General features: G+C 37.6%; 1 protein-coding gene across 1 annotated transcript in view; it reads left to right on the top strand.

Annotated features, from left to right (window-relative positions):
• The window catches only part of LOC124795379 (proton-coupled amino acid transporter-like protein CG1139), a 99,241-nt gene extending 83,858 nt beyond the window's left edge, over positions 1-15,383 (top strand). The window contains exons 6-8 of the mRNA XM_047259390.1: positions 6,514-6,692; positions 12,396-12,571; positions 14,104-15,383. Coding sequence (XP_047115346.1) covers positions 6,514-6,692; positions 12,396-12,571; positions 14,104-14,351 — 603 coding nt within the window. The 3' untranslated portion in view covers positions 14,352-15,383. The remainder of the gene's footprint in view (positions 1-6,513; positions 6,693-12,395; positions 12,572-14,103) is intronic.
• Positions 15,384-18,012: the final 2,629 nt, after the last annotated feature.

Here is an 18,012-nt window from a genome sequence, read left to right as displayed (position 1 = left end):
TTGAAAGGGGACCAATAACAAGAATCATGGCGATTGAATTCGCCATTGTTTTTGAATGTAGCTTCATCAGTGAACGCAACGTATCTAAAAAAATCATTGTCACCTCTTATCATTTTCAAAGCCCATTGGCAGAAATACATGTGTATTTGCATATCTTGCATATGTGTCAGTGTGATATGATACGCATGATATTTATGGGCCTTCAGAATCTTCAAAACAGTTGATTTCGGTATTCCAGTTTGTCTCTGAATCACACGACTACTCATTTCAGGATCCAGTTGAACACAGTCGAGCATGGTATGGGTACAAGCATCATTTTCATTGTATTCGCGATGACAAGGTGGACGGTGCATGTATCCATTTCGAGCTCATTGAGTGCAGTTTCAAAAAATGTTTTTGCTTGGATGTCGTCTGTTTGGGAAATGATCTGCATACAATTGTGCAGCTGCAGCATAATTGTTATGACATTCACCTGAAATTAACATCATATCAACAATCTCTGTAGGAGGATAGTGAGCCATGTTTCGCTAAAGAATAATTTACTTTCGTCAGTTGATGTTTACAGTTCACAATCTGAAAGTGAAGTGACATGTGATCACATTGCACCGACCTTTATACTGAGCCATAGTTCGCAGTTTGGCCATGGTAGTGCCACAGTCGGGTGAGTAATGCAATTATGAAGAGTTCCCTATCAAAATTTTAATACCGTTACGCCTCCCGCCATCAAAAACTGTGGCGGGTAGAATAAATTTTGTAAAAAATAAATTAATTTGGCGTAATGAAAGAATTGGTGCACATTTTGTATCAATTTGATGCATCCTTCTCGAATCATTCTAAATAAATTGGAGTTCTTCCCCAATTTTAATTTTTCTCGATTTCAGCACCATCTGTCAATGGTTTAAAAAAAATGTTTCAGACAAAACTTCATTACTTTTTTATGGAGAATCCGAATCTGCAATAAAAAATGGGAGTTTCCATTTAAGATTTAAAAGTTGCCCACCACCCCACCCAAGGAGGTGGGGGCTGAGGGTCACATGTAGTATCATTTGATGTCCCCCTTTGAGCTTACCCACTATTTTTACCCAATGTATAGTTTTCAAGATAATCTCACCCAAAACTTCAGATGGACCACCCTATATGTAAAATGTATAAATGTATTGTATAAACCACTGGCATGTCCCCCACCCCATGGTAAAAGCACTAATCACACACTGCAGTTTTGTGATGTATGTAGTAGGGATTGCACAGTAGCAGGACCACACACGATGCCAGGTTTGTGAGGGACAGGGACTGGCAGAAACTGATAAGGTGAAGGTTATTTTGAAAAGAAAGGTGGGGTCCAAAGAAAGGAATTTTTATGGTAAGGCCATTGCAGCAGGTGGGGATTCTGTGGTTTAGGCAGCACTTACGGAACAGGATGTCCGACTGGGTTTCAGCCAGGGTAAGTGATACTTCTTTGAACTTATGTAGAAAGATGGGTCAGGGGTCCATTGTGGTGGTATAGTATTGGGGAAATAGGAAATGGGCAAATGATGGCATTACATGGTAGTTAGGGGAACTGGGTAACAGAAAAAGACACACAAAAACATGTACAGGCACTTAAAAATACACACAAATATGTAAAAATATGTATAATCAGATATGTTCCCCCACAGAAATAATTTCACCCTCACTGACCAAAACCTCTGACCAACTGCCCAAAATTAAACCTCTCACATCAAAGATGCTAACCACTTCCTTCATTGGCTCTCCACCATCACCACCCCTTTGAATCTTCAATCCCTTCACATCAAGGTTGCCACCACTTCCCTGTACACTAAAATCACTCATGTCCATGGCCTTGCTGCTATTGAACACTATCTCCCCCAATTTCCCCCAATGTCCTTCAGGCTACTTCGTTCCTCATATACTTTACTAATTTAATCCTAACATGAGTCCCTCTCCTCTGAGGGAAAGTACAGGAACAAATCCATTTCTTAGCTATGAGCACCTGCATAGCACCCTCCTGTGTTAACCCGTTTTATATAGGCCATCTAGAGGAAACTACCTAGCACCCCAAAACACCAAGCCCCTGGTCTGGTTCAGGTTCATTGATGATATCTTCATGATCTGGACTCTGGACAAAGACATTCCTTCACAACCTCAACACTTTTTCTCCCATATGCTTCACTTGGTATTCTTCAACCTGGTGTGCCACCTCCTTGGACATTGACCTCTTCCTCTCTATTGGCTCCAGGCATACCTTTGTCAATGTCAAACACAACAACCACCAACAGTACCTGCATATCAACAGCTGTCATCCCTCCCATGCTAAAACGTTCCTCCCATACAGCCTGTGTAACTGGTGATGATGTATCTGTAATGACAAAAATCTCATTGCCCAGTAGTCTGAGGTATTCACAAAGGACTTCACAGACAGGCACTATCCCCTACATCTCATCAACAAACAGAATTCCCTTGCCATATCCCCACATACACCCAATCATTACATACACCCAATCATTCCACTCCCCCCCCCCCCCCCCCTGCAAGAACCAGCTACAAAGGAGTGCCCTTTTGTTACCTTGTAACACCCCAGACTGGAACAACAGAACAACATCCTCCATCAGGGCTTCATCTACCATCATGCTCTGAAATGAGGGACATTCAGCCTAAGATCCTTCCACCCCTCCTGTAGTGGTGTTCCATTACACATCCAACCTCCACAACATCCTAGTCCATCCCTTTACCAATTCCAGTCCCAACACCCTTGCCACAGAGGACATATCTCTGTGGAAGACCCAGGTGCAAGACCTGCCCAATCCACATACCCAGCACATCTTATTCCAGTCCTGTCACAGGCTTATGCTACCCCCGTCACCTGTGAAAGCAGTCATGTCATATAGCAGTTCTGCTGCCATCATTGCACAGCTTTTTATGTTGGTATGACCACCAACTAGCTTCCACCAGTATGAATGGTCACTGCCAAAGTGTGGCCAAGAGCCAAGTCGACCACCTTGTTGCAAAATATGCAGCTCAACATAGTAAGTTTGATTTCAGTGGGTGAGTCACAATCCAGGCCATACAGATCCTTCCTACAACCACCAGCTTTTCTGAATTACAGGCTGCACTTCAGCCTTACAACATGTTCTCTGCTCCTGAAATTATTCTGGACCCAGCCTACAATAACCTACTGACCCGACAGTCTCCAGCCAACAGTTTCACCTTCTGCCAGTTTACATCCTCTCAGCCTCACTGTGCACCACTTTCTGCCAACTAACACACTAATCTTTTCCCCTTTCCCATTGTCTCACCACATATTCACAGTGACACTTTCTGTCACACTTAAGTTTTCTAATGTTGGTGTTTACCAGTTGTAAGAAAAGTTTGAATACTGTATAGAGGATATCATTAAAATACAATGGCAACTGAATTATTTCTAAATGTCTGCTAGAAAACTCTTGGGATGGTGATGGGAACATCTTAAACTTCAATGAGAACTTGTAATTGGATAGCACCAATCATTTCTGTTTTGTATTTTTGTTTTCTTCATAATACCAGTACTTACAACAACCACAGCTATTTACTCTATAAAAAATATTTTGCAAGTGCTAAGTTCTACAACATGCGAACAAGTGGCAGTTCAGATGTCATGTGACATCTTAGCTGCAGTGAGCAGGAATCTTTGTGCCAACTGCAGAAAGTTGCTCACTGTATCCAAATGCACAACCTTCCATGTGAAAGGGGCCTAAGACTCTGTGCTTGCACAGATTCACTATCATTACCACATGGAGAGGCAGAAACATGAAGGAAATTGTACTGAGCCATCAACCTTCTTTAGTCTCTCTCTCTCTCTCTCTCTCTCTCTCTCTCTCTCTCTCTCTCTCTCTCTCTCTCTCTCTCTCTCTCTTCCCCCCCCCCCTACCAACCCCTTCAATAGTAGTACAGTGCTTAATGCCATTTCAAAATATGTGGTGGTGATTAAAATTGTTTAAACAATGTGAAAAAGGTATACACTTACATAAAACAACAATACTGCAAACATGAACTAATGTTTGTGAGTACCCATTAAAATTTTATAAAAGCCTCATACTTATGTTCTTTATATGTCTGCCTATGGATTGGGTATGGAACTAAAATATTCATTGCAAGAAAAACTATGCTGAAGTATAATAAAGTCCACAAATTTACTTGCATTCAAAAATTTTCAGATGTGTTGCCACGTTGAGCAAGTGAAAAGAATTAACATATTTCTAAAAAAAAAAAAGTCATGCTTGCATAAATAAACTGTTACATGAGAAATATTCATTATTAGTCATTTAACATCAGTTACTGGATAAAGGTTACCTCTGGACTTGTCTGTATATGTGTCTTCACTTACATGCATCCTAGTTAATATCATATGTTTTCTAATGACATTAGTCCACCTTCAATCAGGTTGTTTCAGTCTTTACATGGAAATCAGTATAGAATGCCCTTGACATCTGCCATCTACTCACCTGGCTACATGTCATGCCCACCTCCATTTCATTTTTACTGCACTCATAATTATTTCTTAAACTTAATTCTGTTCTCTGATAAATTTGTTTGTTTTCTTGTATTTCCTTGTTATGTGGAACATGCTTCTGTCCATTATTTCAACACAGGAAATAGTATTTTAAGAGTACAAAACCCTGTGGCCAACTTAAGAATGACAAGATGGTATCTTGAGGAGAAAGTCATAAGCTATACTTTCATATGGACATGCCACCATTACAATCATCATAATGTGGATGGTACATTACCTCAACATGTCTGAATCATTTTGACGATAATGTTATGGGAGGTATGTTCCTTGTTTTAAATACATGTTGATAACTACAGTATAAACTCCAGTAATTCTGCCTGCTCATATAACATTCTTTTAGTATCTCCTAGACTGAGAGTGTGTAAACTAAGTGTAGAAACACTAAATCAAAATACTTATTCTGAATAAGAATTAAAGGGTTCTAATAAGATACTAGTAGTATTAGTAGTAGTAGTAGTAGTAGTAGTAGTAGTAGTAGTAGTAGTAACAGTAGTAGTAGTTTTATTCATCCATAGACCTCTTTTACAAGGATACTGAAAACTCTTAGTATTAGAATTTAAGAAAAAAAAAAGTAATTCACATATATGGACATCTACATACTTACAGGTCTAGTATGACAACAATGGGACTAGTAGTCAAGCATGGTCTTATAGTAGGAACCATACCAGCATTCACCTGAAGTAATTTAAGGAAACCACATAAAACTTAAATCATGATGGCTAGATGAAGACTGGAGCATCTACTCTCCTGAATACAGGGGCATACTGTTCAAAGCAGCGCTGCCTCACTCGGTTTACCTCTAGTGTACAATAATGTTTTGCAAGCAAGTTATTTAAATAATCCAAACAATCCTTCAATGTATAGAATGTATTGCTTAATGTGTAGTTTTTAACTGCCATTTTCAGTGAATTGTTTTAACAATTTCTTTAATATTCTTTTACAATTTATTGTACAGATTTACTTCTTGGTAGAAAACCCTATTCTGAGCTTTATGTTTATTCTTTCTTGGTAAATGTAAGTTCAGCCCAGATTTTGTTTCATGGTCATGGACGAGCTGGTTTTGCAGCAATTATCAATGTTAATTCTGATGTGTACAATTAATTGGTAAATATATCCACAGGGTGGAGTTAAACTCCCAGTATTTCGAAAGACCTTTGCAAAGAGCTCGATTGCTATTTTTGGTTATTATTCTTATGGCCCTTTTCTGCAGTTTGAAAATTGTGTTCCTATTTTGTGCAGTTGTTCCCCAGAAAAGAATGCCATAACTAAGAACTGAGTGTACATGTACATAGCATATAACTAAAAGACACTGATTGTTTATGCACTGATGTCAGGACTAGGGTCACAACATGCTGATGACATTTTGTTTGAAAGTATCTTCATGTGCCCACACCATTTCAGCTCCAAATCAACATTCATTTCTAGAAATTTTGCATTTGTTATATAGTCTATAGTGGTGCAATCTACATTTAATTTAGCTGTCATTTTCCCTCCTCAAATTAAAATCAATTGTATTAGTTTTCTTTACACTCAATGTCACTTTGTTGCTTATTAACCGACTGTAAACTTCTTTGAGGGTTCCATTTGCTTTTCTGCAAACAGTTCTCTTTTTTCCTCTGTGACTATAATATTGCTGTCATCAGCAAAGTGAATTCTTTTCTCTGTGACTAACACTACAAGCAGAATGATTAAGAAGAATGACAATGAATGATTTTCCAGAAATTGAGAACCTAATCCAAAATGCTTAAATATGGGAGTGTACATCATCTGAATATGAGATCATTGTTCCTAATCAGTAGGCAGCCTGATTCAGTGTACAAAAATTATAAATTACATTTTATACTGAATGCAGCAAAGAAAGATCACACTCTTAACTTGTACAACAATATAAACTTAATGAAACTAGGATATAAAGATAATCTTCTGAGCTATTAATTTGTATAAATATTTGAAAAAAACTATTTCAGCTTCTCCCATTGGAAAACAGCATGAAATCACCAGGAAGTTTTGTTGGTCCACTGGGTGTGCTTAACAGAGCTATGGTTATCATCATATTTCTCTTTATTGTAATTGGATTATTTGGCTACATGAAATATGGAAATGAAGCAGAAGGAAGCATAACACTTAATCTGCCAGCTGATGAAATGTGAGTAATAAGCTAAAGTGTCATTTTTGTATGCTCTTCTTTATTATGTATTCAAAAGTGTTTTTTTCCCTTCATGATTATCCACACACATGAGCAGGGGCAAGTTGATGTCAAAAATTGAATTTGATTGTTTTAGCAGCAGGATATCAAACACAGTACAAAACAGAGTGCAAACTTCTTACTCAAATCTTCAGTGACATCAGTCCATGTACAAAAGTATGTTACTAAACCAAACAGAAAAGGCAATGTCTGTGAAACATGATTTGTAAACAAGAACAATTTGGGAGAAATTAAGATCACAGAACAAAATATGAGATGGCATCACATTGTTAAGATACACACATCTGAAGGGTTGCGTGAGCCTCACATGGGGAATATAAAAACATGTCAGCATTAAAGTTAAGAAATGAGGTATCTTGCTTCAAAACTGGCCATGTCACAAAATTTATGAAATGAGTTAAAGTTATAAATTGAAAGTATATCACTATCAGGTGAAACAAGATTATGCTTTGAAATCAACCATGTCTCCATGTTACAGAACACTCAGTTCTTAGTCATTCAGCACAATGGACCAAAACTTGCAGGCAGTGGATTAATAACCAGGGACATCAAGGTATAAGCAACAGTCTTCAGTTCACAGCACCTTTGTCTGCAATTTTGTGGTGCTAGATTCTGCAGAAATGTGACAGATCAGCAGGCAAAATAATTCCTTATGTTGTACAATCTTTAAAGTTATAGTATTTCATTTATATGTTGGCAATATGAATCTTTTGCATTAATTTCCATATTCATGGGCTTTTTACCATAATAGGATGAAAGAAATCCTATTTTGTAAGACCCTGTATTGTGACATTACTGTGTACTGTAATAGGTACACTGGTAATGAAAGATCCAATGTCATCTCTGAAGTATGTGTCAGTGGTTCAATGTAATGCCTGATATTGTAATCTACATGAGAGCAATTTGAAGACTTAAAATATTACACAGCAAGTGTGAACAGTGCCTATCATAATAATGATTATGTTTAAATAATTTATTATTTGCAGGTCATTTTATTTATATCGTGTTGAGAATCTAACTGAAATACAACATTTTAGTGAGAGAAATCCTATTTTGTATTCTCAGTTTTTCAATGTTTTTATTGATATGTTGATATCCAGTTTATGCTGACACACTTTTTTTATTGCTAGAGGGAAATTAATTACAATGTCACTTCATTTTCATTTAACTGTTTTTCTTAAGGTTCCAAAATTTAAAGAGTACAGTTTCACTAAAAAAAGTAGAATTATATAAAACTGCAATAAAAACAATCAAGTCAAAATTTAAATTATCAAAAAAATGGGTTCATTAGGATTTAGATCTCACAAAACAATAGAACTGTAATATTAAATCATTATGGATAGAACTATGAAAGAAAAACATTTGTGACTGTCATTGTTTTGTATCTAGTGGTTTCTCATCCACTGTAAATGTCTCCAGTTTCAATACTACACACCTCAAACATTGGCTTGCTATTAATTTATGAAGAAATGTTATGCACACGCCAGTGCTTCATTCAGAAAGAATTGTGGCATTAGTTTCGGAATGCAATGATGATGGTCCTCTCTCATCTACATCTGTAAACCTGTTCCACTTTACTCATCCTGTAAAAAAATTAAATGAAATAAAATAAAAAATAAAAATAGTTAGCTGAAATTACAATCCACAGCAGTCCCCTGCTTTGAGATATACTTCAAAATGTCTCCAATTAGGCACCATAAAAGCCATCGCCTATGCAAAGAGCAACGAGAATACAAGCAGTATTTTGTTCCCATGGTCAATATATTTAGGAGAAAAATGGGTTCCAATACAGCAGTAAGTTAGCTGCACATCAGAGATCAATCAGTATTTTCTGAAGACACTGGTCAGGACCTGACAAAATAACTGAAAGGATATGGCCAAGTTGCCAAATAGAGCATATCAGATGAAGAGAAAGTCAGTAGCTGGGGTAAATTCCATATATGACATAGATGACAAAATCTTACACTTGATGAAAAGTCAAAGAAGACATGTGCCAAGCTCATCTTGTAAAGGATTTTCCAACAAAAGAGGAATTCATGAAATGGTGCCAGCACACCAAGGAAATGCAACAGAAGGGAGTCCCAAACAAGGTCCCTATGGCAGTCGTGGAAGACCACCATGATCTTGCCACTCTCTACACTTGGATGTGACAGAAACAATAGATCTCTCATACCAGCTGATTGTGCCAGAAGAGAGAACTTGGCCAACTTGGTCTTATGCCACAGTCATCAGTTGACAACCCAGCTTCTGAGTAATGCAGAGACAACCATGTCCTATGTCAAATATTATGTCCTGCAGAACAGACATTTGGAAGACAGAGGACAACATGCTGAAACGTTCCCACTGTAGGTACCCTGGATATGGTTTATGCAACTGCAGTGAGAGAAAACGCGTTTTTGATGACTACTACACTGCCAGATGCCAACCATCACAAGAGTTTTATTCATGGCCATCAACTGGATACTACTATAGTTGATGGGGGGAGGAGGGGGGGGGGCGTGAAGTCCTGGACAACACATTCACCAACAACCTGTAGCCACTCCCCGTCACCATACAAAGGTACCAGTTGCTTGCCTTTCCATTGTATTCAGGAAAACTAAGTGAGGTGACAATCAATGGAGGTGAGGCTGCCACAGATGAACATTCTCCATGGATGACAGTCACCAAGATGTCAGGAAATAATTGTTATTGGTATCATCTCATCATAGTCATTGATGGTGGCCAATGTCTCCAGGCACTAGTCAACTAAGTGGCTTCATTGCCTGTAATGTCAAAAGCTTATCATATCCAGGTAAAAAAGACAATGTCCTGTGATAGGAAAGTGATTGTGCTGAAAGTCACAAATGTGAAATAACCCTTCAATTTTGTCATTTCATCAGAATGTAGTCATGATATTATTCTCAGACGGACACCATTGGACCTTCAGAGAGCCCTTTTTCCTCTCCTTCTGGTCTTTGTGAAGGAGGATGACATGGCATTTCTGCATTGACTACTGATACCTCAACAAAGTCTCAAAAAACAAAAAAAGTCTACCTATTGCCATGTATTCCTGACACATTACTGCTTGACTGCCTGACAAACGTGTTGACTTGTGTTCAAACTGTAAACCTTTGCCTCAATCCAAAAAAAGTACTTCTTTGAAACCCACGAAAGAAACATTTTGGTACACTTAGTGAACGGTGACAAAATCCAGAGAAAATAATATCAGCCACAAGATGATGTCAGATTTTTCTGGGACAAGTTACCAGAAAGATATTTCATTGTGCTTAGGGAGCTGCTATCATCATCTCCCATCCTACCATTGTATGACAACTATACCAAAACAGAACTTCACCCTGGCACTAGTGGTTACGGGGTACCAACTAATAAACCTTCTGTAAGAAGAACTATGTTTCAACAGGGTAGATATGGTTGCTCACTATCCCAGCTCAATAAATGCCAGCTACCCTGAAGTTTTTCCATGATTCTCCGACATCTGGTTACCTGGGATTCATGAAGACCCTAGACAGGATCAGACACAGATACATCTGACCAGGTGTCTACCATTCCATTAGACACTAGGTGAGCCACTGTAAGTAATGTCAGTGATAGGAGCATGTGCCACAGTTACTTCTAGGGCATCTGGTATCAATTCCTTCTGCAACTGCACTATTACATTAAATTGGAATCCACCTCTTGGGGAGGTTATTCAAGTCAACAAACAAGACTTCCTGGATAATGGTCTGCACTGACGAGCTCACCTGTGACGCTGTCACAAAAGCTGTGGTGATTGTTGAAGCTCCAGATTTCTTTTGACATCATTTTGAGGCACAGAGCACCCGTTGTGATGATACTTCGTCATGGAAATGTGTTCCATTGAGACTAGTACCAGAGATAATTTCACATTACATCACTACACACAGAATAGCTGCCTACCACTGAAACTTTACCTGTGATTACTTGAACCTTTGGCAACTGGGCTATGCACGGCTCTTTTTAAATATAATGTCTCAATGGAATCATAGAATTACATGTGCTGTCATGCCCAGCAGGTAACATGCTGAAAATAGTAACCTGATGCTGTGATCCTGTAGTCAAATAGTCTATGCATAGGCTAGAATTGTGAACTGATAAAATAAACACATATTAAATAAAAGATAAATGAATAATTAATAAAACTGGTTCTATTATAACATATAAAATAGATGCAGTCAACACTCAAGAATTATGTTTATTCAAATAAGCCACATCAAATAATGGAAAGTGGTGTTACAGTTACCATTCATAAAATGGCCAGGAAGATAACCTCATGAAAATGCAATGAAGTTGTGTTAATTGTAGTGTCCCACCCCTAGGACAAGAGTGTGCCCTGAACCTCTGTATGCTCCTTCACCCTCTTTGACAAGGCTGTTGGCAGAATGAGGTGACTTCTTATGGTGGAAGCCTTTGGTTGCCGATGCTAATTATTAATGAGAATCTTAGCTTCAGCAATTACAAAACCCGATACACAAAAAACATGTCTGACTGAGAGTGTTCAGGACATTAAATGACAGAATGTAGATACATGTGTTAAAGGTACAAAACATTATCCTCCTGAGAGGCAGGAAGAGCATGCTGATTATTAAGGGAACAATGGGGAAGTGCACCTCAATTGCCACATCTGAAAAAGAATGGCAACAATACTTCAGTGGTCCCTAGACTAGTAAGAACGAAAATCCAGATGTAGGTAACACAGCAGATGTGAATATTTATGTAGGTCACATAATAGTTGGATTAAATACAACTTCATCAACACTAAGGAAAACAAAAACGTTGTGATGTGAAGATCTATAAATTATGAATAGTTTAAGCATGCATAAAAAACAGAAAGATTTATAAATCATTTAAACTGTTGTTGGAAATAAGGACTTAGGCCACAATAATAGTATATGGCAACAGTTCATCCTATATTTGGAAAATGAGATGAAAAAAAATTGCAAATTGCAGGGGTGCAAGCTTGCAATGTACAGCACATGAAACATATACAAGGATATTACAGAGAATAGTTGGTGTAAATGCAGATGTGATTCACAAAGGCAGAAATGCATAGATTGTTTTTCTACCATAACTTAATTAACAGAAAAACATTAAAAATTTGCAATACAATGTTTTATTGACTTTGAAAGATCATTTGGCAAAATATTGAGGCCAAATTACTTCAGGTCATCTGGGAAAAGGGTCTTCTTCAGCATTTACTAATTTGTAAAATGTGTATTTCAGAACGTATGTTAAAAATTTAAACAGACTTATACATGCTGAAATGATAAAAGAACTTATACTAGAGTGCCCTCTGTCATCCACTACCTTTAATTCACATATTAATGATGCTGTCATTAAGAAAACACACGAGGCAGTGAAAGAGCAGTGCAACTGCTCACTTATGTGATTCTGATACTTTTCAGAGCTCCAAAATGTATGTGCCACCAGTAAAAATAATTCAGTATGAGCAATAACAGTGTATTTTCATATTTAGTTGAAACCAGTATCTTGACATACTAACCATGTATGACACACATTTGTATGGCCATAGGAAAGGGCAGAGGCGCAGTTCTAGAAATATTACTGCTTTACTTTATATTTGTAATGGCATTAACACAAATCATACATTTTTTTTCTCTGTTGCAGACTTGCACAAGCTGTGAAGATAATGCTGGCTGTCTCCATTTTTATATCACACAGCCTACAAAATTATGTTAATATTGACATCTTATGGAACAGTTATTTGAGTGAGAAGTTTGAGAAACATCCTCATAAGATTATATTTGAGTATATAGTTCGTATTAGTCTTGTCACTATTACATGTGAGTATTGTATATACATAGCAAAAAGTAAACTTAGAGCTTAGTGCCATACAGTTAAGATACATAAAGATTAAGTGATACAGTAGGTGAGTTGAATAAATGAATAAACTCTTCATCAGTAAATTATGGTTACCTGTAGTTTCAGTAAATCACTTCACTTACTAGTCAGGATGGTTTACTTAAATGCATAGGCTTCTGCACCCAGAGTCAGTTCAAATGGTTCAAATGGCTCTGAGCACTATGGGACTCAACTTCTGAGGTCATTAGTCCCCTAGAACTTAGAACTAGTTAAACCTAACTAACCTAAGGACATCACACACATCCATGCCCGAGGCAGGATTTGAACCTGCGACCATAGCGGTCGCGCGGTTCCAGACTGTAGCGCCTAGAACCGCTCGGCCACCCTGGCCGGCCCAGAGTCAGTTAACGTAGGAGTTGTAGGTAGTGGGGAGGGGGCATGGTAGTTATGACGATAAATAATCACTCGCACTCCCATCACTTACTATGAATACTTTTATCCTCACAGCATGTATGCAATGCATGTAGCATAGAGTGCATGCTACAGAGAACTGATCTGGCAGCAATACAATTGTTCTTGCTGTGGTAGGGCAGTGATGCTATTGGGGGGGGGTAGAGCCAGTGGTTCTATGTCCCCACAGAGTTTTCTGTGTACGGTATGATGTCTTTCCTCATTTTCTTGCCCTTGTTCCTTATCTTCATGGGGTCAGCATTTTAACCTGTACTTGAACAATGTGAGTGGTAGAGAATGGCCTGATACCCTTGCTATCATCAACCACCCCCACCCCCCCTTTGACCCCCCCTTTGACCCCTTCTGCAAGACTAAATTTGTGGGCATGCCCTCTCAGTCTGCATCTACAGTGTGAGAACGCTTTAAAATTGTTTGGAAATCATGTAACTGAAGTAGGACTTGGACACCAGCTCACCCAGTTGGATGCAGTAACCTGCCTTAAAGCCAGATCCAGGCTGGCCGGCAACCCATTCCTCATCATTAACCCACCAGGGGGATTCAATCCAAATCATGGAAGTTGGCTGCTAACAAGCATGGCTATCCAGATGGGCCAGTAAGGTAATATGTTATAAGATAAAATAACTGTCACTGAATAAGACCAAGGTTTTGATTGCATTTGCAATGGACTTCCTCTGGGACTGCTAGTACATTTTTTCAGAGTCTGTGGGCTGCACAGTACACCATGACCCAGAGGAATTATACCGCAGACATGGCTGAAATGTCAATTTATTCATTGACAGTTAGTTTACAATATCAAACGCTAATGTACTCAGAAAAAGTATGTCAGGATGGTTCCTTCAAAAAAGATAACAGATGTCATCCTTCTGTGTCTGAACTAATGCCCAACCATAGATGATGATATTGCCATATTATTTATTGCCCATTGCTTGCATTTTCACTCCCTATGTTGATGATTTTACCTACTACTTATAAGCTAGTTTAGCTTGATTTTATTTAATTATTTACTAAAAATGCTTGGTTATAAAATTTTTGTTTTTTGTAGTTCTGTTGGCAGCTGCTGTTCCAAATCTGGAGCTGTTTATATCTCTGTTTGGATCCCTCTGTCTGTCAGCTATTGGAATTGCTTTCCCAGCAATAATACAAAGCTGCATCATCTGGAAGAGCAGAAGTGGAAAACTTAAATTTGTCTTGAGAAATATGAAGAACATCTTTCTGGTCTCATTTGCTTCTTTGGGTCTTGTTGTTGGGACATATATATCGATATCTGATATTATCAAAAAATTTAGCTAAGTAAGTGCAACACCAGGTCTCATAAAGTCAGTGATATTACTAATGCCAAGTTGTAAAGCTAGAAAGAGTTAGCAACAGTGGCTATTACCAGTTAGATAAACCTTGTGTGCTTTTTACTTAGTCATCAGAAGAATGGATGAGAAGGACAAAATTGATACTAATTACTACTTAATTAAGCAACATAATAGATTTCTACTGGAATACTATCTCACATGCTTGTCCTTTAGACCTAAGATTTTTTTGTCTGTTCAGTGACAAAATATTTTTACTAAAGTGATACAATTTTCAGATGTAGTCAATGTGAAGTTTTGAGACATATACCAAAACTCTCAATCAAAAATATGTACTGTGAAGTACATGTGAGAAAGCATTCATTACAAAGTCACTTGAAAATAAATCTATCATTGCTGTAGGCAAATAAAATTGAAAATGCTTGCTGTTGCAAAAGAGATCCTGATCAAGTAAGCTGTCAACAGAAATAAGAAACTGCTTCTTAGTATAAATTTACAGTGAACCTTGACAGTTCAAAATGAATCTCTTCGGTTGTTAGATGAGCAATATCGTTTAGTTAAGATGGTCCTGAAATTAATTAAAAGTGAACTGAGATGTTTTGTATTTATGCATTCTTCCACATTAGAACAAACCGGTTCTAGTTGCAATGTCCTGTGACTCTCATGTATTACAGTTAGTACTATGACGAAGAAACAAGGAAAACATTTTCAGCATATAGATCCACTCTCTCTGCTAACAATACACAAAATGTAATGAACAGACAATGAATGGAATGCATGGAGAGGTAACTGGAAAATTTTTATGTTGTCCTTACACCAAATACAACATTAAGAGACAGAGACATAATTGGAACTATGGTGACAGATGAATTTTATAAAAGTACCTATCTAAAGATATATCTGTTTACGTTGTAAATTGTGTGTGCTTTTTTATTCTTGAACATGACAAATTTTACACAACTATTAATGTGCAATGATCCTGTTGCCATCAAAGAGTTACTGATGTGCGTTTTATACTTTACTGCATGTCTAATAAATGATACATGTTGTTCCTAATTTTAAAAAATCGTATTTGTAATGATCTTATTTAATGTTAAATACCAATATCAATTTTCAGTTTTAGCAGAATGAATACTAAAGAGTTCATTAAAACTGCTAATAATACACTGTGGTGTTAATTTTTCATCTCATGTTAGTGATGCCATCATTAACTGTTCAATATTTTGACTGATAACTTACCTGTTTCATATTTCTCTAAGTAAACATGTTCAGATGTACAACCCTTAGCTTGCCTATATTTTTGATGGGCAGGATCTTTACCTCATTTGCCAAAACATAGTCAGTGTTTCAGAAACGGATAGAAAAGTGGCCCTGTCTGAGAAATTGTGCATAGAAATGATATATATAATATAAATAGCCCTATTTTCGTGTTTGGGTTCAGCTTTGAAAGTTCCTGAGAGCATTAACAGGGTCGAAGTAATTTGACCAGTTGACCTGATAACCAGTAATGCCAATCTGCAATTGTTATCAGTAACAGAATATTTGACATTGATCTTTATGTTGGTGCACATATCATTATAATGTAAATGATGTATCCTAATCTTAGAGAGCTAAAAAGCAAAGTTGCTGGACTACTTTTCTGTTTATACAATGTACATTGAAAAAGAAAGGTGTGTTACATTTGGTTTGTATCCTGTAAATATAGAAATCCAACAGCTAAATGGAAGACTATGCATTGAAAGCCTATTTCTTAGGATAAATAAGGAGAAAAGAAGAATTGTCACATGTTTGAAAATAATGAAGTTCAGTACTTTCTGCTTAGAATAACAGCTTGAAACCTATGTATAATAACTGTTGCCACTGAAGGTCATTTATAATAATTGCATTATAGAGATCACCAATGGGAAGTTTTCATGTTGTTGTTGTTGTGACCTTCAGTCCTGAGACTGGTTTGATGCAGCTCTCCATGCTACTCTATCCTCTGCAAGCCTCTTCATCTCCCAGTACCTACTGCAGCCTACATTGTTCTGAATCTGCTTAGTGTATTCATCTCTTGGTCTCCCTCTATGATTTTTACCCTCCACACTGCCCTCCAGCACTAAATTGGTGTCCCTTGATGCCTCAGAACATGTCCTACCAACTGATCCCTTCTTCTAGTCAAGTTGTGCCACAAACTCCTCTTCTCCCCAATTCTATTCAGTACCTCCTCATTAGTTATGTGATCTACCCATATAATCTTCAGCATTCTTCTGTAACACTACATTTCAAAAGCTTCTATTCTCTTCTTGTCTAAACTATTTATCGTCCATGTTTCACTTCCAGACATGGCTACACTCCATACAAATACTTTCAAAAATGACTTCCTAACACTTAAATCTATACTTGATGTTAACAAATTCCTCTTCTTCAGAAACACTTTCCTTGCAATTGCCATTCTACATTTTATATCTTCTCTACTTCAACCATCATCAGTTATTTTGCTCCCCAAATAGCAAAACTCCTTTACTACTTTACGTGTCTCATTTCCTAATCTAATTCCCTCAGAATCGCCCGAGTTAACTCGACTACATTCCATTATCCTCTTTTTGCTTTTGTTGATGTTAATCTTATATCCTCCTTCCAAGACACTGTCCATTCCGTCCAACTGCTCTTCCAAGTCCTTTGCTGTCTCTGAAAGAATGACAATGTCATTGGCGAACCTTAAGGTTTATAATTCTTCTCCATGGATTTTAATACCTAGTCCAAATTTTTCTTTTGTTTCCTTCACTGCTTGCTCAATATACAGATTGAATAGCATTGGGGAGAGGCTACAACCCTGTCTCACTCCCTTCCCATCCACTGCTTCCCTTTCATGTCCCTCAACTCTTATAACTGCCATCTGGTTTCTGTACAAATTGTAAATAGCCTTTCTCTCCCTGTATTTTACCCCTGCCACCTTCAGATTTTGAAAGAGAGTATTCCAGTCAACATTGCCAAAAGCTTTCTCTAAGTCTACAAATGCTAGAAATGTAGGTTTGCCTTTCCTTAATCTTTCTTCTAAGATAAGTCATAGGGTCAGTATTGCCTCATGTGTTCCAACATTTCTACGGAATCCAAACTGATCTTCCCCGAGGTCAGCTTCTAGCAGTTTTTCCATTCGACTGTATAGAATTTGCGTTAGTATTTGGCAGTTGTGACTTATTAAACTGATAGTTCGGTAATTTTCACATCTGTCAACACCTGCTTTCTTTGGGATTGGAATTATTATATTCTTCTTGAAGTCTGAGGGTATTTCGCCTGTCTCATACATTTTGCTCACCAGATGGTAGAGTTTTGTCAGGACTGGCTCTCCCAAGGCTGTCAGTAGTTCTAATGGAATGTTGTCTTTCTTCATGCAATATCATATCTCCCATTTCATCTTCATCTACATCCTCTTCCATTTCCATAATATTGTCCTCAAGAACATCGCCCCTGCATAGACCCTCTATATACTCCTTCCACCTTTCTGATTTCCCTTCTTTGCTTAGAACTGGGTTTCCATCTGAGCTCTTGATATTCATGCAAGTGGTTCTCTTTTCTCCAAAGGTCTCTTTAATTTTCCTGTTGGCAGTATCTATCTTACCCCTCATGAGATAAGCCTCTACATCCTTACATTTGTCCTCTAGCCATGC

This window comes from Schistocerca piceifrons, chromosome 4 (genome assembly GCF_021461385.2).
Source record: "Schistocerca piceifrons isolate TAMUIC-IGC-003096 chromosome 4, iqSchPice1.1, whole genome shotgun sequence".
NCBI lineage: Eukaryota > Metazoa > Arthropoda > Insecta > Orthoptera > Acrididae > Schistocerca > Schistocerca piceifrons.
This window is presented reverse-complemented; position numbering and strand designations above follow the sequence as displayed.